The sequence below is a fragment of the Sapajus apella genome, unplaced genomic scaffold (assembly GCF_009761245.1).
Source record: "Sapajus apella isolate SASKATOON/1434 unplaced genomic scaffold, GSC_monkey_1.0 scaffold17, whole genome shotgun sequence".
Classification (NCBI taxonomy): Eukaryota; Metazoa; Chordata; class Mammalia; order Primates; family Cebidae; genus Sapajus; species Sapajus apella.
Window position 1 is genome coordinate 15,520,653 of NW_022436957.1, and position 25,310 is coordinate 15,545,962.

Here is a 25,310-nt window from a genome sequence, read left to right on the forward strand (position 1 = left end):
TTATTATCCTACAGTCCCTGATTCAGGAAACCTATTTCAGTTTGACTAAAAGTGAGCTATAAATGAATCCCATAAAGTTTTATTAATTAATGCCCTTTGTAACTTAGTATTCAATGTTTCAAGGCATGGTACGATATTCGCTTCCTTTCATTTCTATGCACAACCCATTACGATGAATTACATAAGGCATGTCCACCAAGACAGCTTTACAGAACCCATACATTATGAAAGCAAAGTTGCTCTAGCTTGCCTTTGCATGGAGATGCATCTACATCTTTTGCCAAGAATTAGTTCAGTATACTAAAACAATTTTCTCTAAAAGTCAACACTCACCATGAGAGGTAGATATTTCTTATCTTATAGGTGCATTCATTAACCTTTAGAGGCTTGGTGCTATAATCACAAATTCCTTTTCCTTCCTCCTTTCATCGCCCTCCATTTCAGTAAAATTGGTCTCAATTACTATGACCACAAATTCTCACACTCTTAATGTTTCTGTACTCAGCTGCAGGGCCTTGCCCTTTCCTCCTCCTCCTTCATGTTCACATTTTACCAGGCACATTCTCAGTCAGCCCTTCTTTTGTGCTAATTTCTGAGGCCATTACAGAGGCCACATTCCACTCCTTCGGCAGTTGTTGGACCTCAAACAAACACCAGCCAGGACCCATCACTGGAAAGGCAAGCTATGGACCTCCAAAAAGAGCCTGTCCATGGAGTAAGCTGTATGTGAGTAATTCACAACAAACTGAGGAGCCATCAGTTTCTGTTGTATTCCATACACCTCTGTCTTGATTGAAAGAAGCTTAAATCAATGGCGCGTGTTTTGATGTGGCACTGGTTACACAGACGTGCTCAGTTTGTGAAAATTCAACAGCCATACCCTCATGTGCATTTTATGTATATATATTACACTGCCAATAAAAATTCTTTTTAATAGCTTACACCATGTAAACCTCTATATAAACTAAGCACAGTTTACACCTCACCTATACTTATGCTTCTCAAACTGTTTTCAAATGGATTGCTACCAATTGGTGGGCCATGTAATCAATTTAGAAGGTCCTGACAAGCATCTGTTGAATGGAATGGAGAATACAAGAGGGTATCACACACAGTGAAGGCAGCTACTATTTCAGGAAACTTACTTCAGCTACATGGATGTATACCATGGACCAAGTTGACAGATTTTTTTTAACTGCAGGACTTGGTCGATAAAACCCTGAGAGACACTGAGTACATCAACAAATAAAAGATGAATCTGGGAATCGGACAAGCCTGGTTTCTGCTCTTGGCTGGTTGCAACCTATGTGCTTAGGAATAAGTCACCTAATCTCAGTGAGCCTCCATTTTGCTATCTCTAAAATGGGGGTAAAAACTGTCAACTCCCTGGAATTGGTATATGGTGTCAGTGGGCTGGCAATCAGTCTGCCACAGAGTGCTACTTAGACATGGTCCCTACCCCCCACTGCCATTTAGGTGGTATCTTGGGCTAGCTTCTTTACCTGTAGGAAGTAAGTTTCAAGAAAATATACAAAGAAGGGAAGTGCCAAGGTTGAGACCTCATTAACATCTGAGAGCAGCAGGGCAGGGGAATGCTATTACCCCAGCACACTTGGTGGTAAGTCATCTGGCTTTGGATTCTAACCAGAGGGAAAACCACTTTCCAAGATAATGGGGTTTTTCACATTATTCTTGGCAGGAGGTGGAGAAAGGCAGAAAGGGAAAAAGGTCTCAGTAAAGAAATAAAGCATTTATTTTAAGCAAATCACTTTGAAGACAGGTGGTTTTCATTTTGAGAACAAAAATGACGCTTACAACAGAGGGTTATTCCAGACACCAGTCAGGGGCTGCCCAAGAGAAGGAAACAGTGCCCTGAAGTCTGAAATGCTCCCAAAGTGCCAGAGCAATGACGAATGCAGATGGGGAGGGGGCCAGCCACATAAAAGATGAGACTATCTCTATCAGCTCGCAGCCACAAACTACTTAAAAGTCATTCACCATGTTAACTCTCCAAAGCAACTATTAATTCAACAAACATATGTTGAGCAGTTACCATGCATCTAGATTTGAACTAAGAGCTGAGATATGATAGGGATAAAACAGACAAGGCCCCTGCCCTCATGGAGCTGAAATTCTGGTGTGAGAGATGTCAAATACCAAGTAAATCAATGAGTTAAGAAAATATTTACAGGCTGTGATATAAGGACTACAAAGGAAATAAATGTGGTGATGTGATAGGAATGGAGAAAGGAAACTCAAGATGGAGGCTAGCCCTTGAGACAAGATGGCCCTGGAGGGCTACTCAGAGTGGTACCTGAAAGAGGAGAAAGAGTCAGCCAAGCAAGGAGCCAGGAAGAAAAAAAGGGGCATTCCCAGCAGTGAGAGCTGCAAGTGCCTGGACCCAGAGACAGTGCTGGGATAGGCAAAAACTTGGTATGGTGGAAGGCAGTGGCCAAAGTATGAAGATGACCCTCAAGAGGCTGAAGCCAGGCCATACGAAGCCCAGCAGGTCGTAGAAGAGAAAGCGGATTTTAATGAAAAGCAATAGAAAAGTACTGAAGGTTGGCACTCTGATACATTACTCTGATGTTGGTTAAGAGGTGCTCTTAAATCATCATATGCAAAACACACTGTCCTGATGATTTATACAATGGCTCTCCATAATCAGTGATAAAAGTTAGCACTGTGTCAGAGATCACTGATACACGATTATTGAGGAGTCTTGCCAGCCAAAGACAAACAACTTGAGCCTATGGATGAGATGAAATACAAGGAATTCAATGGGGGAAAGGGGTGGGAGAACTTGTGACTGGCAAGGGAATACTATCATTAGCAATTAATTCATAGCAAATATAAAGCACATAGTACAGTTAATTAACAGAGCAGGCTCTAGAAAGTGCCCTAAACACACACACACACACACACACACACACACCCACACACACACACACACCCACATACACACACAGTGGAAGGGCAATTGGGGCTTGACTGACATACATAGTAGCTGCCTAAATTCATAAATACATTAACTGAAACAACGCAACGGAAAAATAGCATGATGGTGTCCTACATGTACTTCTGAATCAGAATTCAGATGACTACTCAGCAGTTTTCTTGGTTTATTTAATTTTTTTTTTTTACACAGTGTCTCATTCCTGTCACCAAGGCTGGAGTGCAGTAGCACAATCATGGCTCACTGCAGCCTCCCAGGCTCAGTCAATCCTCCAGCCTCAGCCTCCTGGGTAGCTGACACCAAAGGCATGCATCACCATGCCGTATTTTTAGTAGAGACAGGGTCTCACCATGTTTCCCAGGCTGGTCTCAAACTCCTCGGCTCAAGAAATCCTCCTGCCTCAGCCTCCCAAAGTGCTGGAATTACAGGCATAAGCCATGTGCCTGGCCAAGGTTTACCTTTTCATTTCCTTCTCCCTTGCTCTGGCTGAATTTAGGTTTTTAATAAGTTGGAAACTCAAAGCTGGATGGGAAAGGGATCTTTTGAATTATCACTCTCCCTGAGGACCTGTAACACACTCTTCTAACTTGGGTCCCCAGTTCCCATCATCTTTAACTTAAATGTTATCTATGAGACATAAGCATGACTCATTCATACCCTTTCCCCAGGACCTTGTTTTGGGAGGTGGGTTACCTGGCTGTGACTGAAAGGGCAACCTGGGGCTACAGACTTAAGCAAGGCCAACTGGCCAACCCCTAGATCAAACCTATGACACTGACCATGAGAGCCTGGTGGCCACAAAAGCTGCCCTGAAACAAGCCAGGTCAGCAACACTGGTGGCATCTCACAGAGCCCAGCATACTGCTTGCATTTATGGCATAGAGTGCCACAGAAAAGGAAAAGGACAGCAACCAAGCACCGGGTGCCTTCACATTCATTATTTCAAACAATCCAGTAACCCTGTGAGGTGGTAGGATGGAGATTTTCAAATGAGAAAAGTAAGACTTGGAGAGATCTTGGTTAGCAGCCCATGGCTGCATAGTTAGCTGAGTGGGGAACTGAACCTCTCCCGACACCTCGATTGGTTATCTGGCAACAGGACAGTGCTCATGACAGACCCCAAGCTGACTTTCTTTCCTGTTTCCCATCTCATTCTCAACCCCTATCCCCTTTATTTCTTCACAATACAGGAAAGCTAGATTCCATACCTGGCTTCCTCCCAGGTTCCCAAATCTGCCAGCTGCATTAGAAATGTTACCTGCTTCCAACCCCTGAGAGGGGTACCTCACTGCAGAAATGGATGCCTGCAGGGGGTTTGGCTGAATGCAGCTGTCTGTGTGCACTGTCCCCTAGAGAAAACTCACCTGGCTGTCAATAGTGATCAGAGAGAGAAAGAGTCACCAAACCAGATGACAGAGCTATTCAAAATCTTTATAAATGCCACTACAAAAGAACTCAGCCAAAGGAATCCACTTCTGTCACAGACAAGGGCTTAGTGAAAGAAATACCCTTCAGCTACAAACCAGAAAACTGACACCTGGGGCCAAGTGGAAAACAGTGTTGGTCACCATCTCGGAAGGACTGACCTGAGACCAAATTCCCCATCATGCCTCCCTCCTGGCCTACAAAGTAGTTGGGCAACAGGCTACGAAAGATGTAGACATCATAACAATCAAAACAGATATACAGCCTACTTACAATCTCAGACAAGTCTGCGGCACTTGGGGCTTTGGCTGCTGAAACCTCCATTCTGTGAAGTATGAAATGGTAATTTCTGGATGGCTGTGCCTGAACTCTGGGCAGGAATAAGTTCCGTGCTCTCCGAGAACTGCAAGTCTCTCTGATTCACTTGGCAGCAAAATTATTCTAAGCATCCTGTCCCGTAACCAACCCGCCTGCCCCTCCCACTACACACTCACACTGGTTTTTTTTAATTCTTTGCACTTATTTCTGTCACAAATCAAGAGAAACTCATTTTTAAAAAGTAATCCAATCTCTGGCATTTGAGAGTATGGAACCTGTATGACTGAGGAGGAGGAAGAGCCACCTAATTAGGAAGAGGTTATAATTAACATCAGAGAGGAGAGAGCTGGAGAACTGCAGAGTCTGCAGTAACAGCAAAATGGAGATTATTTGAGACAGCTGAAACACTCCACCCAGGCCTCCAGAAGAGGACATGCACGGGAAACAAAGGGCATATGGTGTTTGCTTTCTTCGACATCCGTTCTCACCATTAAGAGCTGCACCAGCAAATGCTCATTACTTATATGTGGACAAACCTCACCCTGAAATGCACTCTAAAATACAGCTCCTGATCAAATAAATGACTTTGCAAAGCAGAGGCTTACCTTGATTTTTTATTACATATAAAGCAAAATTTAATAAAGTCCAAATAACTGGCAGAATATCTATTTGGCTCAGTGAAGCATGAATTATACTTGAAAGAAAATCCATTTTTGCTAATTTCAAGTTCATATAGTAATTCAAATACTGACATAGAGCAGGATTTTATTTTTCCCCCAATGAGAGATTACAAGGGACTAACTTAATATTAGGAGTAATTTTCTAATATTTACTACTAGTTATATATTTAGACATTTCTATCCTAAAGCAAACTGGTTTTTTGAATGTTACTCAAATCATTTATTTCCCACATTAGTGTTACCACCATCACCAATATTACCTCACTATAAAACTGTTCACAGGTGGCCGGGCGTGGTGGCTCACTCCTGTAATCCCAGCATTTTGGGAGACTGAGGCAGGCAAATCACAAGGTCAAGAGATCGAGACCATCCTGGCCAACATGGCAAAAACTGTCTCTACCAAAAGTACAAAAATTAGCTAGGCGTGGAGGCACACGCCTGTAATCTCAGCTACTCAGGAGGCTGGGGCAAGAGAATCACTTGAACCTGGGAGGTGGGAGTTGCAGTGAGCCTGGCGACAGAGAGACACTCCATCTCAAAAAAAAAAAAAAAAAAACCTCTTCAAAGATAAACTTCAATGCACTCCTTGACCAAATTATGAGAACCTCCTGAATTGGTGAAATCTGAATTGATAGCTTTCAGAGATGTAAAGCTAGGGTCAGCTTCAAAAACACATATTATTACTCTCAAGCCTGTCGAGAGCACTGATCAAATCCGCTGTCACTCAGCCAGGATGAACTGGGATTGGTCTACCTTCTCCCAGATAACAAGTTCAAAATCAGAGGATCACCTTGCTTGCGTTTAACATTAAAAAAAAAAAAGGTCCCCAAGTGAAAGGAAACAAACAATCCAATGTGGTTGGTCAGTAACCCTCAGTGAGCACTTCTGGTTGCCTACCCAGTAGAGCTGCCTCCCTTCCTCCTTCCCCAGCAGAGCCCAGGCCTGGTCACAGGTGCCCATCCATTTCCAGTGGAGCCCATTTCCAGCTCTAGGAAGGGCAGCCTAATTAATTCTAAGCCAATCATTGCTTCAGGGTGGGCAGAGAGAATGAAGCTCACCCAAACAGACTGCAAGAAATAACTCCTCCTACATACAAGCTGTGAGGAAGGAAGGAACGGGCCCCACTACTGATGGATCCCATTCTACAACCATCTGATGACCACAGGGAAGCCAGCCCTTGGGTGAAGCTACTGCCAGAACCACATAGTGGGGGAAGAGACAACAAGAACACGGGTTTCTGATATCACACTGAGCAGCTGATCACGTTGCCCCTGGGGTCCACCCTACCTCTAGCCTCCCTATTATGTGAAATAGCAAATGCCTGTGTTTAAGGCAGTTCCAGACAAGTTTCTGTTCCATGCAATCTCAAGTGTGCTGACAGGAATAGAATGAGCAGTAACTGGGTAGCCAAGGGTAAGAATTTATAATTTGGGAAAGATACTTCTTAAAGTAAATAATATACTTGCAGAAAACATTCTTCTTAATGTTAAAGAAAAAGGAGAAATTACAAAGATGAGTGGTTGCCTAGGGCTGGGCGTGGAAATGGAGAGGGACTGCAAATAGGCACAGGTTTCTTTTGGGGGTGATGGAAATGTTCAAGAATTAGATTGTGGTGATGGTCACACAACTCTGTAAATATATTGAAAACAACTGACTGAGACACTCAGTGGGTCAATATCATGGCATGTAAATTAGGTCTCAAAGCTATTTTAAAAACCTTGCCTGGGCCAGGCGCAGTGGCTCACGCCTGTAAATCCTAACACTTTGAGAGGCCAAGGTGGGCAGATCCCTTAAGGTCAGGAGTTTGAAACCAGCCTGGCCAACATGGTGAAACCCTATCGCTACTAAAAATACAAAAAAATTAGCCAGGCATGGTGGCGGGTGCCTGTAATCCCAGCTACTGAGAAAACTGAGGCAGGAGGATCACCTGAACCGGGGAGGCAGAACCCGGGAGGCAGAAGTTGCAGTGTGCAGTGATCCGAGATCGTGCCACTGCACTCCAGCCTGGGTGACAGAGCAAGACTCTGCCTCAAGGGAGGAAAAAAAAGTGCCTAGAGCCTCGGTGCAGTGGCTCACACCTGTAATCCCAGCACTTTGGGAGGCCCAGGTGGGCAGATCACTTGAGGCCAGGAGTTTGAGACCAGCCTGGCCAACGCAAGGAAACCTGGTCTCTACCAAAAAAAAAAAAAAAAAATACACACACACACACACACACACACACACAAATTAGCCAGGCATGGTGGTGCATGTCTGTAGTACCAGCTACTTGGGAGGCTAAGGCAGGAGAATCACCTGAACCCAGGAGGCGAAGGTTTCAGTGAGCCAAGATCACACCACTACACTCCAAAATATTAAAATAAAATAAATATCTTGCCTAGAAGCATGTGCTCATTCAGGAGAGGTCACAGGTTGAAGGAAGTTTTCCTTCATCCACATCTGATGGTGGCACACCCCTATTTAGAATTCTGCCTCAGTGGTTCCCAATTATCCCAAAAGTCCACGTTCCTTACAAGGGCATGCAACATCCCCCTCACTGTCTGGTCTTGCTTCCCATTTTACTCTGGCAAGGCTTATTTCTAGGTACTCATCAAGCTGTAGGCCTCTGTTCACACTAACACTACACCCTCTTTCTCACTCACCCTGGCCCGACCTCCTCACCTGATCGAATTCCTTCCTCTCCTGCCCCAGGTTTGTAGGTTCCTCTCCCTTTGTGCTCCCTTTGCGTACTAGGCATGTACCACAATGGGTTGGAAAAGTGTGTTTCCAGGTCAGTCTCTCCCCTCACACTCTCCCCAGGGGTCCAGAACAGCTCTCAAGACATAGCAGACACTCAACAGATGCCCACTGGACTGGGCTAATCTTTCTCTTTCGGGAAGGGCACCAATTTCTCCCACAGGGCACTTGTGTCATTGAGGTTGGGAGGCATGAGAGCCAGATGCAGGTTCCAGTAGTCCTCACTCTCATCCACACCCACCTGCCTCCAGCAACTTCAGGCTCAGCACAGGACACAGGAGGCAATTTGCACTGGCAGCGTCCACAACGTGCAGAAAATCCCTTATCCAGATCACGCTTAGCGCTCTGCTTCTCCACTCCAACCCTCCCTGACACAGAAGTTCATGCTGACAACGCACAACATCTCTCACTGTAAAAACTTCAGAAAAGGAAGACAGAGTACGCCCAGCTTTTTTTTTTTTCTGAATGTGAGGTTTCCATTTATTTTAGAGACAAGGCCTCACTATGTCGTCCAGGCAGGCCTCTAACTCCTGGGCCCAGGCAATCCTTCCCCACCTCAGCTTCCCAAGTAGTGGTGATTATAGGCACATACCACCATCCCTGGCTAATTTTTAAATTTTTTGTAGACAAGGTCTCACTGTGTTGGCCAGGTTGGTCTCAAATCCCTAGCCTCAAGTGATCCTCCCACCTTGACCTACCAAAGCGCTGGAATTACAGAGAAGGCCACCAAGCCCAGCCCCTTATTTTTTTAATCCTTAGATAAGGAGCTGGGGTAAGAAAAGTCACAAATACAACACTGGGGAAAAGTTGGTTTTGAAGAAAGACTCCAAGTTAAAAGAGAGACAAAATGGCTTGAGGAGAGTGAAAGCTAATTCTGTACCTAGTATCTTATCTTCCTGCTTGACGTCAGGGGAAAAGATTAATAGTAAGATTTACAAAATGTTAAGAAGACGCTTGCTAGGGTGTCTCAGTTATCCAAAAAACAAACAAAAAAATCATACTGTGAAAGCAGCAAAACTCCACAGTGGAAGCTGCTTTATCACAACAAAGATATCCCCTAGCCCTTCTTTTTAGCCTGTCCTGGCTCTCCGCACACTGCTAGAAATGAAACCCCAAACCCAGGAGCGTAGTAAAGAGCTGAAATAACACTTTAAATATTCACAAAGGTAATTGCAACTCCTACCTCATAATCATGACTTCTCTTTTCCATATTTGGGCCCTGGCTTCCCTGGATGCACTCCAGGGGCCTTGACAGACATTATCTAATGCTAGGCAGGTCAGCAACCTAACCATTAAGTACTCATTTTTTTCTCCACGCTCTCTGATTTAAGCTAGTTTGGACACACTCATAAAGAACTAGTGAGTTCTCTTCCAAGATGGGTGGCTGCTAAGATAGCTCAGGTAGTTTTGGTCAAAGTGGAAGCTCTTAGGATACCAGAAAGCTTATCTTTAAACATCTCAATCTGATTCCAACAGTAAAGTTTTCAAAGCTGTCATTAACCCCCTATCCCAATTAACAAAGCTGGCAGATTTATTATCAAATCACTTCAGTAGCTGGCTTTTTTTTTTTTTTTTTAATTTAAATATCTGCTGGTTTGACCCCCACAGAGATCTAATTCAATAGGTCTGGTGTGGCCCTGAGAAACTTTGTTGTTTAAACTCCCCCAGGTAATCCACACAGCCAGAAGAGAGGTAGGTCTAAAGTGTCAGAAATTCTTGCTACTAAAGGAGGATCCACTGGGAGCTTCTTAGAACTGCAGAATCTCAGCTTCCCCACACCTACCAGCCCCCAGCCCAAATCCTGCCCCCCACATCACAATCTGCCTTTAACAAGATCCTAGGAAGAAGGGCACATCTGAGTTTAGGCGGCCTAAGACTACACAATCTTCCAGGGTTTTTTTGTTTGTATCCCCCTTACAAATGGGAGACGGAAAACTGGGAGGGCACAATCAAAACTCGCATTCCATTTTTTTCTAGGATCTTTATTGATGAGCAACAGGGTCCAATTCTGCTCTCTCCCTCACCATCCTCCCAGAAAATATGACTAGTCAGATTAAATGTAAAGGGAATCAAAAATGAGACACAGCCTGTTTTTTAAATTAAAGCAATACATTGTTCCATTTGTGCTGGCAGCATCAGCACTTGCATTGCTGCCCATGTTTAAAGCTGCCAGTAGAAATCAACTCTAGATAGTCAAAGCAGCAGAACCTGCAAAATCCTTTAGCATTAAATGGCTTTATGTGGAACCAAAGCATTCCAGGATACATAATTCCTGGAGCTAATGAGAACTACTAATTGCATCCATTCGTAAAAATCAATATGCTTGAAACTTTTTAAAGATTCATGTGCTTATTTCCCTTGTTCAAATAACATCATAAGGCATTCACAGGAAGTTGTGGTTTCAATTGAGATGTGGCTGCATATTTTTTTAAAAAAAATAACCTATCACATAGCTCAGCCAAGACTCTCAGCAGGTTCTCTGAACCTGACAGATTTGGGTGCTCCCTCATGCTAATTACCGTATGGTTTGAGGTTTGTGAACAGAGCCAAGGCCACCCAGACAATGCTGTACCATAGCACAATTAGGCACAAGAAAACACAGACTCTGGAGTTAAGCCACCCACCGGCCCAAGTCCAGACTTGGCATTTACAATCTGTGCTCTCTTGGGCAACTTACTTAACGTCTCTGGTCTATGGGAAGTGTTATATATAAATTTTCTCTTTTCCTCATCTAATATGTAGTCCCATGAATGGTACAGATAAAGGAACCATGCACACAGTGGGTGCTCAGTTATTGCTAATGGTTACAGAACTCTCCATTCACCTGGTATTTCCCTCAATGAATGTATCATTACCAAATACCAGCAACCTTTTGATGTATCAAGAAAGGTACTCTTGGGAAAGTGTTTCTCTTGCCCAAATGGTGGAAAACAAAAACCAATGGATATAAGCATCTTCTTTATCCAATGTAACAGTCTCCCTCTCTAGTCATGTACTTAATATGGTTCATTTATGTTATGTCTCATATCTTCTCAAAAAATAAACACTACTATAGAAAAGTATGAAAAGCATTTGAGCAGGTGAAAAATGCAGTCTACAAAACAGTAGACTGGGCTGGGTGCAGTGGTTCACACCTGTAATCCCAGCACTTTGGGAGTCCAAGGTGGGTGGATCATTTTGGGAGGCCAAGGTGGGTGGATCACTTCAGGTCAGGAGACCAGCCTGGCCAACATGGTGAAACCCTGTCTCTACTATAATACAAAAATTAGCTGGGCATGGTGGTGTGCACCTGTAATCTCAGTTACTCAGGAAGCAGAGACAGAAGAATCGCTTGAACCAGGAAGGCAGAGGTTGCATTGAGCCGAGACTGCACCACTGCGCTCCAGCCTGGGCGAGACACAGGGAAACAATGTCTCTTAAAAAAAAAAAAAAAAAAAAAAAAAAAACTTATCCTTCTAGTTAGTTCTTACAACACAATCATGTGAAGTCAGGCTGCCGGAGTTCAAATAACTAGGTTGACCCTTAACATTTCTGTGATCTTCATCAAGTCAGGCAACCTCTCTGAGCTTCAGTTTTCTCATCTGTAACAGAGGAATAATCACTACTTGGGGAAGGGGATGGAGCATAAGGAGTAGCTGAGTTAATACAAAGAAAAGCAATACAGTTGTACTGAATAAATGATGAAGTATCTACCCACAATTGCAAATTCACATTCCTTTTCACCCTGTACCAGGTCCTGAAGAGGTTATAAAGAAGGTCTAATACATTCTCCTTGCCCCTCAAAATGGAGGAAAACAGGTAATTCTCACTTGTTTAAAGAAAACCCACCCACTACTTTATCCCTAGAGGTTGGCCATGACAGCAACACAGTTGTAAAGCTTGCTGTAATCAGTACCATGCCCATAGCACTTTTACCTTCCAAGGCAACAGTGTAGACCTAGGGAGGATCCAACCCTGTTCACACTTCCAGGCAATTACACTTTTTGTTCTCTGCTTGGATGGCTGTTAGTAATAGCAGGGGCCTCTTCCTCATCATTCACGTGTGGGCTCCAACTTCTCCTCCCCTGAAACACCCTACACACTCCACCAGCCACTCTAGCCTTTTCCTCTCCTGTGTTTCCTCATGGTATGTTTCACTATCTATAATTATCTTTTTACTTGTCTGTGGTTAAGCCCTCTGTCCTCTGTTGGAGCTCTCTAAAAGCTCAGACCTTGTTAAGCTCATTCTGAAATGGCTCCTAAAATGGCAGCTGTCACAGAAAGGGCACTCAGTGGACAGATATAGGTAAGATACATCTGTGTCTTGATAATTGCAGCAGCTATGTAGCATCTGCATCTGGTTCCACCAAGTGCTTTGTCTCTTCAGACTGCTTTTACCTGCCTTTTGGCATGCCTTGTAATTTTTGGTTGAAACCCAGACACCTCGTAGAGGGTAGTAGATACTGAGGTAAATGAGCCCTTAGTGTGGAATTGATATTAATCTAGTCAGGAGTTGAGCTGCATTGAGGTTTGTTGTTCCTATGAACATCAGAAACTTCAAATTCCTCTAGTGACCTTTTTTGTCCCCTCTCTTGGCTTTGGGGCTTTCCTTTATGCTGTTCTCAGTGTGAGCCTGTCTCTTGCAGCTCTCCCTGCTCTAACCCACTGTTGTTATTCCTGGGGGCTTGCTAGCATGTGGATGGGGTAAGGGAAGAAGGGCAGTTCTCTAATCCAAGCCTCAGTCTCTAAAGTACATGGTGAGCCTGTGTCTTGAAGGTGTAGGCTTCACAATGTGTTTGCTCTAGGGATAGAGCTCCTCCCACCCCATACCCCCAGCAGCAGCAAATATCACCAATGTTCTCAGTCTACCACCTGCTTAAAGCCCTTCTCCCTACAGATTAATACCTTTTTCAGGTGAGATGGGGCTAGGAGGGTTCCATCCCCCAACTGCAATGGTAATTTGCCAGGGCCCTCAGACCACAGCCTTCCTCTGCAGAATAAGCCTTTTGCTCCTTAAAGGAGAAGGATGTAAATAGATTGTTCAGTGGTTCTTGAACCAGCACCATGAGTTTTCTGTGACTTGTCCCTCACCCCTCCCAGTTCGATCCAAATGGGGTTCCTAGAAGAAAAGCCTACAAAGAGATAGGACCCTGTTCCCCACAACTGCTGCCCTCAAGACTTCAAGTTAGCCAATCCTCAGCCTCCGGAAACTTGTCAAATTTCCTAGCTTGAACTTCCTACCTACTTCTTTGGCATCTGGTGGCTTCTGCTCCTGTAAGCGAATGCTCAGGTCCTGTCCTGTGTCTCAGAAGGCACCTCTCTCCAGATTTTGAAGTAGTCGTTTGCTCTGCAAACGCAGTTGTCTGTTAATCTCCAATCTGTCCAGAATTTTTCTTGGAAGTGTGGGAGGGACATCTTTGCAGCTCTCTACATCTCTGAGCTGAAATCAGAAGTCTACTTATTTATTTTTTTAAGGATCAGCAGTAAGTATGACAAAATGGCAACATTTGATAGAACTAGGTGGTGGGTAGCTAGATGTTGCTTATAGTCTCATGCTCTTTTATATTTTAATAGTTCAGTAACATTTCAAATTATAAAATTAAGGTGTAGGTGGCCATGGTAGAAAATAGTACTATAATATAAATAGACTGAAGTATGTGTACAGCACTTGGTTCTTGTTCAATAATTTACAGAAATCACCTGAATTTTAAAATACAACCAGCACTTTTGGCAACACTTCAGAAACTGTCCTAAAAATATATGAATCACTCCAATACACCATTAAATGTCATTATCAGCTGGGCACCATGGCTCACGCCTGTAATCCCAGCATTTTGGGAGGCCAAGGCAGGCAGATCATGAGGTCAGGAGATCGAGACCATCCTGGCCAACATGGTGAAACCCTGTCTCTATTAAAATACAAAAATTTAGCCGGGTATGGTGGTGTGCACCTGTAATCCCAGCTACTTAGGAGGCTGAGGCAGGAGAATCGCTTGAACCCAGGAGGCAGAGGTTGCAGTGAGCTGGGATCGTGCCATTGCACTCCAGCCTAGAGACAGAGCAACATTCCATCTAAAAAAAAAAAAAAGTCAGTATCAAAGAAGTAAAAGAAGAAACTGAAATGGAAAAATTAATGTTCTAAAATAGAACAAATGTATCTTAAAATGTGCATGTTTACAAATCAATATATATATATAAATTACATGTTAATTGATTCGTTATTCTTTAAACTGATATCCAACCATCATTAATATTCGGGGAAAATGAAAATTAATAATGCATGTGCCAGCAGACCATAGGTCAACCAGCAAGTGCCAGATCCCAGATTGCGGTATATTATGCATCACCTAGTACCCAAACATCTTAAACCTTCAGACTGCCATACTTCCTTTTACCCACATTCCTAATTTAATATAATTGGTAATCGCCTATAAATGAAAGTGGCAGCAGCTTGGTAAGACCTAACTCATGGAAAGAACATTCCCTTTTTACTTAAATAATTCACTATCTCACATAACAGCAAATAAATGATATGCTACTAAAAAGTGAACCATTTAATAACTCTAAAACTGCAGATTAATCTTAAGGATTGTATATTAAATTCAATTAAACTAGATGAATATTTAACATGTTCCTTCTTTGTCTGTAAGACCATTCTAGCCACTCTGGGAAGAGATGGACCAACATGAAACATCTACCAATCCCTGACATCAAGACAGACATGGGGATGTGTCACAGGGCTGAGTGCAGGAGGCAAAAATGTGACACATTGCATGCATTCTCATTAGAAAAGTGAGTGACTTTCAAGTACTTTTATGCTTTAACATTCATTTGTGTATTCCATTTAAAAGGGAAAAAGAATATAGTATATAGTAAAGTGAATCTTCGTGAGATTTTCATTATAATGAATGAAGACAGGACTAAATTTGTCTGTAATGAGACTAAAATGGGCTGAATCTACCAATGATGAATCTGTGGCTTTAATTATCATGTGTGGTGGCTCTGTGAGATGCACCCCAGGTGGAACTGCAGTCAGGGTGACCACTCAGACAGCTCGATAACACACTTCACCCTGCCTGAGAACCATCACTTGTCAACTGTGTTATGTTGCCACAAGGGTTGTTTACAAATCAGCTACATCTCTGCAACATGCCCGAAATTAGATCTCATATCCAGCTTGAGGGCTGGGGACTGTGTTCAGCTTCAAGCTGGCAGCGCCCTAGACTTGATTGTCACCTTAAAATATCTGTTAATGGAACCCATTCAAATTCAAGTTTTAAAATAAAAGGATGAGTTAAACTGAATAAAAAAAAATCAGAGGCTAAAAAAGGAGGTATATGGATTTTTAACTACCACTGACAGCAGAAGCTCACACTATAATTGCATGGATTATATGCACCAGAGAGATCAGCTGTCATGTGACATTTTAAACCAAATAACAGAGCAGCCCTTGGAAAAATGTCAATAAGCACAAAGAAGTGATTTCTCAACATCTGAAACCACACAAACCTCCATATTCAAGTGTTTCAGCATTAGTATTACATGCCACCAGAGCCTAATGTCATAATCACTCATTTAACACAGAGTAGCTGAAACTGCTTTCATAAGGCAGATGTATTTTTTTAATAAGCAGATTGGCAATTATTCCAGTTTCAAGGCTGGGGGAGAAAAAAAACTTGTGCGCACACTCACGATTTTGCAGCTGAGAATAAGAGAAATAAGGATTGACTTGTGGAAAGAAAAAAAAAAAGATTGAATCGTGAATATAAGCCAGACTATTAAACAGCAATTACAGAATGGCAGCTACCATTCCGATTCCTTTCCTATCTGTGCCCATGAGGGTCCTGATATTACAGTATGACTACAGGCTTAGCAGTTATAATTTGATAGTGTTTATGGTTTTAAACAGCTGTAATGTATCTTTTGCCAATAATCTGTCAGCCTATTGATTTTGGATGTTGTCTCTACAACAAAATCTTATCTGGTCAGAAAGCAAATCCCACTGGACCAAAGCCTTCAACAGAGGGCATCACACTCTTGACAAGATACTGTTCAAACATGTCCAGCTTTGCTAAGAATACGTTCACATGTAAATACTTCAATTCCAATTATGTTGTAGTATAATCACAACTAAAATGTACATCTAATAAATATTTTAAATACAGTTTTAATGTTGATTTACTTTTTCTTCCATGATATGCAAAAACAGTCCCTCTTTGTTTTTCACTTGGCCCCTACTGCGCTGATAGTAGCTACCTGCACTAGCTATCTCAGATCTTAACCAAGGCTTCGTTTGACAGCCAGGAAAAGTACAACCCCAAGAGCTTCAGCATGGCACAGCTGATTCACAGCACAGCCACAAATGGAACTGGAACTGACTTTGCAACCTTTACTGGCAACCACTGAGTTGTGGTGCCTCTCTAGAAGAAAAGTTCAGTGTAAGAGGACATAGTCACCAGGGCCCCCCCACACCACCTGGGAACTGAGCACAGCTCTTAGGAAAGCGTTGGCATGGTTCCTCCAGCTCTGGGTCTCCATCTGGGACCACCTGCCTCTAGAAACCCAGGGCAGGATGTGGTTTGACTCGGACAACTTCTCAGCTTACAAACTCAGGCAAGCCCACTTTGTTTTTCACCCTGACTCCCAGACACATGATATCATCTCTTTGTTAGTCTTCATGAGAAAATCCTAGTGGTCCCAGAAGAAGTATGACAATAATGAAAAGCTTGTTCCTTCATGACAAGCAAAACAGGCAGCTCAGAGCAAAAACGGGCTGATTTCATACACCTCATCCCACAAATAACTGTTTGTGTGATTTTTGTGCTAGTATATGTTGTGATTACACATTAAAGAGACTTTCACAACTTCACCTTCACTCTCCCTGAACTCTCCTCAAGAATTTATCTCATTTTTTTCAGTGGCATAAAGATGATGAAATTTACCCCTTAGCCTAGGAGTGGGTTAATAGATTATTTCAAATCTCCTTGTGAGTTAAGAAGCTAAAGTGAAGCAAAATGTCTTCTGGGTAACCCTAGAGATATGCTGCCCATATATCCCTTCAAGAAAGAAGTTGGCCAGCACAGTGGCTCACACCTATAATGCCAGCATTTTGGGAGGCCGAGGCAGGAGGACTGCTTGAGGCCAGAAGTTTGAGACCAGCCTGGGCAACATAGTGAGACCCCATCTCTACAAAAAAAAAAAAATTAGCTGGAGCTAGGTGCGGTGGCTCATGCCTGTAATCCAGCACATTGGGATGACAAGGTGGGCAGATCACAACATGATGAAACCTTGTTTCTACAAAAAATACAAAAATTAGCCAGGTATGTTGGTGCACGCCTGCAGTCCAAGCTACTCAGGAGTTTGAGGGAGAAGAATCTCTTGAGCCTGGGAGACAGAAGTTGCAGTGAGCAAAATTGAACCACTGTACTCCAGCCTGGGTGACAGAGCAAGACTGAGTCTCAAAAAACAATAAAAAATTAGCTGAGTGTGGTGGCACACACCTGTAGTCCTAACTACTCAGGAGGCTGAGGTAAGATAATCACTTGAGTCTGGGAGGTCGAGGTTGCAGTGAGCCTTGATCACGCCACTGCACTCCAACTTGGGCAACAGAGTGAGACCCTGTCTCCAAAAACAATTTTTTTTTTAAATAAAAAGGAAAAAACAAACTTGCACCTTCGCAATCTGCCTCACCTTTCTTTCTGGCTGAGGCCACACTCTTGCTGAAGAGCCCACAGCTGGTCATGAATCTGGGGAACGAAGTCCTAGGGCCTGGCCATTTCTGCCCATTTCTTTTTTTTCCAGCTTTACTGAGGTATGATTGACAAAGAAAAGTTGTATTACTATACTGTGTAAAACATGCTGATCTATGTATACAATGTGAAATGATTACCACAATCAAGGAAGTTAAGAGACTCATCACCTCACCGAGTTCCCTTTTTGTAGTAAGAACATGCAAGAGTTACTCCCAAATTTCAAGTATACAATGCATGATTATTAACTCTAGTAACCATGCTGCACAGCAGATTTTTTAAATCTCCAGAATTTATCTTCTAACTGCAACTTTGTGCCCTTTGGCCAGCATCTCCCCTTTGCTTCCATGGAGCTCCCTGTGAGGCTGGCATTACCACCTGAGGCTCTCCCTGTTCTGCTCCCCTGCCCTGTCATCCTTCAAGGGTGTTATCCCCCTAGCCCCCAAACAAAGGTCCTGTACTCCTAACTCCATCTCAGCATCCGAATCCCATAGTACCAAACTGCTAAACACCATCTAAATATTTCTCCAGTGTCTCAGAGTGGCTTAATACTGATATCAATAGCTAATATTTGTTGATGAATTAATATTTACCAAACACTACCCCAAGTTGCTCTGCATGCATGATCTCACATCACAGGGTGACAGGTAAGAAAAGCAGCATCCTTGCATCAAACAGGAATTGCAATGCCAGAGGGTAGTTCTGTGGTGGGCCTGGGCTGACAGCTGGGCAGCTGTGCAAATTCCTATCTTTGGCCTGGAACTGGCCCCCACACTCCAGACCCACATCCCTACCATGCTTCTCAATGCACAGGACAAAAACCTTAGGGTCATCCCTCCCTCCTCCCTCTCCTGCCACACCCAGTCTTACCAGCAAATCCTGTGGCTGTACTTACAGAAATATCCAGAATCTGACCACTTCTCACCTTTCCACTGCCACCCCCTGAGGTCTCCCCTGGATTCCTGCAAAGGGCCTCCGAACTGCTCTCCCCACTTCCACCCTTCCCCCTCGCAGTCTGTTCTCAACACAGCAGCCAGAGGGAACCTATTAAAACATTTCTGGTCACATCAACCTTCCCAGTTACTTCCCATCTCACTCAGAGTCACAAGTCACAAGGCCTTCCCTGATCTGGAGTCCTATGACCTCTAACCCTTTCTCCTGTTGTTCTCCCCTGTCCTCCTCCCTCTGGCAGCAGTGGTGCACTGGTCTCTCTGTTGTTCCTCCAACAAGCCAGGGACACTCCCCTCCGCAGGGCCTTTGCACATGCCATTCCCCTCTGCCCAAAAGGCTCTTTCCCCCAGATCCCCACAAAGCTCTTCCTCACTTCCTCAAGTCTTGACTTAAATCACCTTTTTCGTGAGGCCTTTCCTGACCTCCCTATCATAAATTGCAATCCCATCTCTAACATTCATTTCCCCTTTCCCTGCTTTCTCCTCCTCAAACATGCTTGCCTCAAGAGACTAGGCCCAGGGTGAGGCTCAACAGGGTATCTGAGGCCCACATTTCCCCTCCACCCCTCACTTCTCTCTTCCTCCATCCTTCTTTTCTCCTCCCAACTCTACTTCTTCCGTGGTCCTCCAGTCTCCAGACCAATCACAGACAGGCCAAGTGGTAATGCCTCCTTGGACCTGCTCAAAGCCAGGGGTGTGGCTTCCCTAAATCCCAGCCTCAGCCGTGACAACAGGATAACAGAGTCTGACCTCCTGAGAAAGAACTGAAACACTTGTCACCTGTCACCCATCACCCATCACCCACAAATGGCTGGAGAACTGCAGTGTATGGAAAAGTGGTATGGTTCTGGTGGTGGTTTCTTTTTCCCCCCTTTTGAGATGGAGTTTTGCTCTTGTTGCCCAGGCTGGAGTGCAACAGCGCGATATAGGCTCACTGCAACCTCCACCTCCCTGGTTCAAGCGATTCTCCTGCTTCAGCCTCCTTTGTGATTGGGATTACAGGCATGTGCCTCCATGAGCAGCTACAGCTAATTTTGCATTTTTAGTAGAGACGGGGTTTCTCCATGTTGGTCAGGCTGGTCTCGAACTCCTGAACTCCGGTGATCCACCCGCCTCGGCCTCCCAAAATGCTGGAATTACAGGCATGAGCCACCGAGCCCAGTCTTCTTTTTTTTTTTTAATGGAAAATAACAAGGAAAAGAGTTAGAAATCCTAAAAAATACTAATGCTGAGATAAAGATGAGTCTAAGATGCAGCCTGGGCATCAGGATTTTTAAGCTCCTTGGGTGATACTCATGTGCCACCCATTGGAGATCGATTGAAAATAATTTTTTAATTTTTACTTTGAAATAATTATCTACTCACAGGAACTTACAAAAATGGTACGTATAGCTACTTAAGCTGGCCAAGATAAAAAAAATTCTTAAAAAATAAATAATAGTTTAAAAATGGTGTGTAGAATCTCATGAACCCTTCACTTAGCTTCCTTCAGTGATGATATATGACTATAGTAAAATATCAAAACAAAAAAATTGACATTGGTACAATACTGTTCACTACAGATCTTATTTCATTTTCCTCAGTCATTCCATACACCAATTTGTGTATGTACGTGTGTGTATAACTCTTTGCAACTTGAGCCAATGTGTAGATCTGCATAAATATGGTATGGCTCTTTGTCATTTTGAGAATGTAATATAAATGAAATCATACAGTGTGTAACATTTTAGGTTGTCTTTGTCCACAAAGCACGATGCCCCTGAGATCCATCTAAGTTGTTGTGTGAATCCACAGTTCATTCTATTTTATTGCTGAGTAGTATTCCATGGTATAGACAGACTGGAGCTTGTTTAACCATTCCACCACTCAAAGACATTCAAGATGCTTCCAATTTGCAATTATTACAAATAAAGCTGCTATGAACATCTGTGTACAGGTTTTTCTGTGAACTTAAGTTTATTTTTCTGGATGAGTGTCCAAAAGTACAACTGCTGCATCGTATGGGAAGCACACAGTTATATAAGAAACTGCCAAACTATTTTTCAGAGTGACTGAACCACTTTACATTCCCACCATCAATATATGAGAGAGCCAGTTTCTCTGCAACCTCACCAGCATTTGGTGTTATCACCATTTTTTATTTAGCCAACCTAATGGCCATTCTAAATAGATACAAAGTAATTTCTTGTTGTGGTTTTAATTTGCATTACTCTAATGACTAATGATGTTGAACATCTTTTCATGTGCTTATTTTACATCTGCATATCCTCTTCAGTGAATGTCTGTTCACGTATTTTACCCATTTTTATTAGATTGTTTTGGTTTCTCACTGTTGCATTTTGAGAGTTCTATACATTCTAGACACAAGTCCTTAGATACGTGGTTTGCAAATATTTCCTCCCAGTCTGTAACCTGTCTTTTCATCCTCTTCACATTTTGATGAAGTCTAATTGATCATGTTTTTATTTGATTGATTGTGTTGGCCGGGTCTGGTGGCTCACACTTGCAATCTCAGTAATTTGAGAGGCCAAGGCAGTGGATTACTTGAGTCTAGGAGTCTGAGACCAGCCTGGGCAACATAGGGAGACTCCATCTCTACAAAAAATACAAAACATTAGCCAGGCGTGGTGGCTCGCACCTGCAGTCCCAACTACTTGGGAGGCTGAGGCAGGAGGAGCACTTGAGCCTGGGAGGTTGAGGCTGCAAGGAGCTGAGAATGTGCCACTGCACTCCAGCCTGGGCAACAAAGCAAGACTCCATCTTTAAAAAAAAAAAAAAAAAATGTGTTTTTGGTATGATAGCTAAGAACTCTTCACCTAGGCCTAGGCCCCCAAAATTTGCGCCTATGTTTAATTCTTAAACTTTTATAGTTTTACGTTTTACATTTAAATCCATGATCCGTTTTGAGTTATAGTTTAATAAGATGTTAGATTTAGGCCGAGGTTCACTTTTTTGTCTATTGATGTCCAAATACTTCAGCATCATGTTAAAAAGCTATCCCTCCTCCATTGAATTGTTTTTGCCCTTTAGTCAAAAAATTACTTGGGCATATTTGTGTAGGTATATTTCTGAGTTCTCTAGTACATTCCATTATCTATGTGTCTATTCCTGTGTCAATACTACACTGTCTTGATTACTATAGCGACTAAAGTAAGTCATAAAATTGAGTAGATTCCTATTTTGCTCTTCTTTTTCAAAATTGTTTTCAAAATGTTTTGACTATTCTAGTTCTCCTGATTTCCTTTATAAATCTTAAAATAAGCAGACTACAAAAAAACTCTTACTGGAATTTTTATAGAAATTGCATTAGATCTATAGGTTAATTTGGGGGAACCAAAATTATATGCTATACATCTAACCTACAGAAATTGCATTAGATCTACAGGTTAATTTGGGGGAACCAACATCTTTACCACGTTGACTCCCATCCATAAATATGGTATGTCTCTCCATTTATTTAGATCTTCTTTGAATACTATCAACAACATTTTGTTGTTTTCAGCATACATATCCTGTACATGTTAAGTTTATACCTAAGTAAAGTCATATGATGAATAACACTGTTTTGGTCAATAATAAACAACATATACACCAATGGTCCCCATAAGATTATAATATCATACTTTTATTGTATTAAATACCTTTTTTATATTTATATATGGTTTTATTTTTGTTTTTGTTTTTTTGAGACGGAGTCTTGCTCTGTTGCCCAGGCTGGAGTGTAGTGGTGCAATCTCGGCTCACTGCAACCTCCATCTCCCGGGTTCAAGCAATTCTCATGCCTCAGCCTCCTGAGTCACTGGGATTACAGGCACGCATGCCACTATGCCCAGATAATTTTTGTATTTTTAGTAAAGATGGGGTTTCACCATGTTGGCCAGGCTGATCTCAAACTCCTCACCTCAAGTGATCCACCTGCCTCAGCCTCCCAAAGTGCTGGGATTAGAGGTGTGAGCCACAATGCCCAGCCAATATTTAGATATGTTTATATATACAAATAGTTGCCATTGTGTCATAACTGCCTACAGTAACATGCTGTGTAGGTTTGTAGCCTAAGAGTAATAGGCCATACAATATGGCTAGGTGTGTAGTAGGCTATACCACCTAGGTTTGTATAGGTACACTACTCTATGACGTTCACACAACAAAATCACCTTACAATGCATTTCTGAGAACATATCCTTGTTGTTAAGCAATGCACAACTGTATTTCAATTCTTTTGGGAGAGACTGTACATGGCATTGTGTTTTTAATTTCGGTTTCCATATGTTCATTGTTAGTATCTACAAATACAAAATTCTGTATGTTGATCTTATATCCTGTGACCTTACTCCACTCACTTATTCTAGGAATTACTTGGTAAATTCTTGGTATGTTCTACTGGAAAATCACATCATCTGCAAAAAAGAACAGTTTTATTCTTCCTTTCCAGCTCATATGCCTTTTTTTTTTTCTCAGCTAACTGCACTAGCTAGGACTTCCAGTATTATGTTGAATGAGACTGGTAAGAGCAGACACCCTCGCCTTATTTCCCCATTCTCAGGGGGAAAACATACAATCTTTCACCATTTAATATGGTGTTAACTGCAGCATTTTTGTAGATGTTCTTTATCAAGTTGGGGGAGTTCCCCTCTACTCCTAATTTGCTGAGAGTTTTTATTATGAATGGTGTTGAATTTTGTCAATGTTTTTCATCAACTGTTCTGATTATGTGATTTAATTGTTTCTCCCATAGTGTTGATATCATGGATTACACTGATATTCAAATACTGAAGTAGCCTTGCACATCTGGAATAAACCCCACTTGGTCGTAGTATACAATTCGTTTTATAAATTGCTCGATTGTTTTGCTAATACTTTGCAAAGGACTCTTTTGTCTATGTTCTTGAGGGATATTGCCCTGTAGTTTTCTTTTATGTTCTATCTATCTGGTTTTAGTATTAAAGTAATACTGGCCTCATAAAATGAATTAGGACACATTCCTCCCTCTTCTATTTTCTGGAAAAGATTATGCAGAATTGGTACTAATTCTTCTTTAAAGGTTTGGTGGAAATTATGACAGAAAACCTCTAGGCCTGGAGATTTCTTTTTTGGAAGCTTTCAGATGACAAATTCAATTTCTTTAACAGTTAGTTATAGGACTATTGACATTATTTCATTTTGGGTAAATTTTGGTAGTTTGTGGTTTTCAGGGAATTGGTTCGTTTCATCTAAGTTGTCAAATGTATGTGCATAGAATTGTTTTTAGTATTCTCTTATTGTCCCTTTAACAGCTGCAGGATCTGTAGTGATATCACCTGTTTTATTCCTAATATGGTAATTTATGTCTTCTCATTCATGTTTGCCTATCTTCTTAGAGATTTATCTACTTTATTGACCTTTTTATTTATTTTGAGACAGGATCATATTCTGTCACCCAGGCTGGAGTGCAGTGGCACAATTACAGCTCACTGCAGCCTCAACCTCCCAGGCTTAAGTAATCCTCCTGCCTCAGCCTTTCGAGTAGCTGGGACCACAGGCACGCACCACCATGTCCAGCTAATTTTTGATATACATATATATTTTTTTGTAGAGACAGTGTCTTGCTATGCTGCCCAGGCTGGTCTCAAAGTCCTGGGCTCAAGTGATCCTTCCACTCCTGCTTCCCAAAATGCTGAAATTACAAGCATGACCCACTGCACCCGGCCGATTGGTCTTTAAAGAACTGGGTTTTTCTTTGATTTTCTCTGTTGTTTTTCTGTTTTCACCTTCAATGATTACTGTTCTTATCTTCATTATCTCCTTCTTCTGCTTGCTTTGGGTTTATTTCACTTTTTCTAGTTCATTGAGGTAGGATCTTAGATTATTAATTTGAGAACATTCCTCCCATTCTAATGTAAACATATGCTATAAATTTTCCTCTCAGTATTTCTTTAGCTGTATCCCACACATTTTAACATGTTGTATGTTCATTTTCATTCAGTTCTATGTATTTTTCAAATCTTTTTGAGACTTCTTCTTTGACCTGTGGATTATTTAGAAGTGTGTGTTTTGATTTCCAAGTGTTTGAAGATTTTCTTATCTTTCTGTTATTGATTTCTAGTTTGATTACTTATGGTCAAATAACACATTTTATATTATTTCAATTTCTTTAAATATATTGAGGTTAGTTTTATGACCCAGGATATGGTTTAACGTGGCAAATATTTCATGGGTAATTAAAAAGAATGTGTTTTATGCTGTTTCTGTGTAGGACAGTCTGTAAACATCAATTACAACTTCTTGGCTAATTATGTTGTTCAGGCCTTCTATATCCTTGCTGATTTTCTGTTTAGTAGTTCTGTCAAGTGCTGAGAAAGAGGTGCCAAGTTGTCAAGTATAACTGTGTTCTTATCTATTTTCCAGTTCTATTAGGTTTTGCTTCATATATTTTGCAGCTCTGTTGCTTGGCCCATACACATTTAGGACTACTACATCTTCTTGGTGGAATGACACTTTTTGTCCTTCTTTGTCCCTGGTAATTTTCTTTGCTCTTTGGTCT

The 25,310-nt window shown here is 42.1% G+C and overlaps 1 protein-coding gene across 10 annotated transcripts in view; it reads right to left on the bottom strand.

Annotated features, from left to right (window-relative positions):
• The window catches only part of SH3KBP1 (SH3 domain containing kinase binding protein 1), a 374,021-nt gene that overhangs the window by 277,857 nt on the left and 70,854 nt on the right, over positions 1-25,310 (bottom strand). Inside the window, exon 1 of one of the 10 annotated variants that reach the window (XM_032286047.1) lies at positions 4,655-5,737. The exons of 8 other annotated variants lie outside the window; for them this stretch is intronic. In XM_032286047.1, coding sequence (XP_032141938.1) covers positions 4,655-4,705 — 51 coding nt within the window. In that variant the 5' untranslated portion in view covers positions 4,706-5,737. Of the gene's footprint in view, positions 1-4,654; positions 5,738-25,310 lie in introns of those variants that run through there. One more of the 10 variants, XM_032286051.1, reaches the window with a different exon arrangement.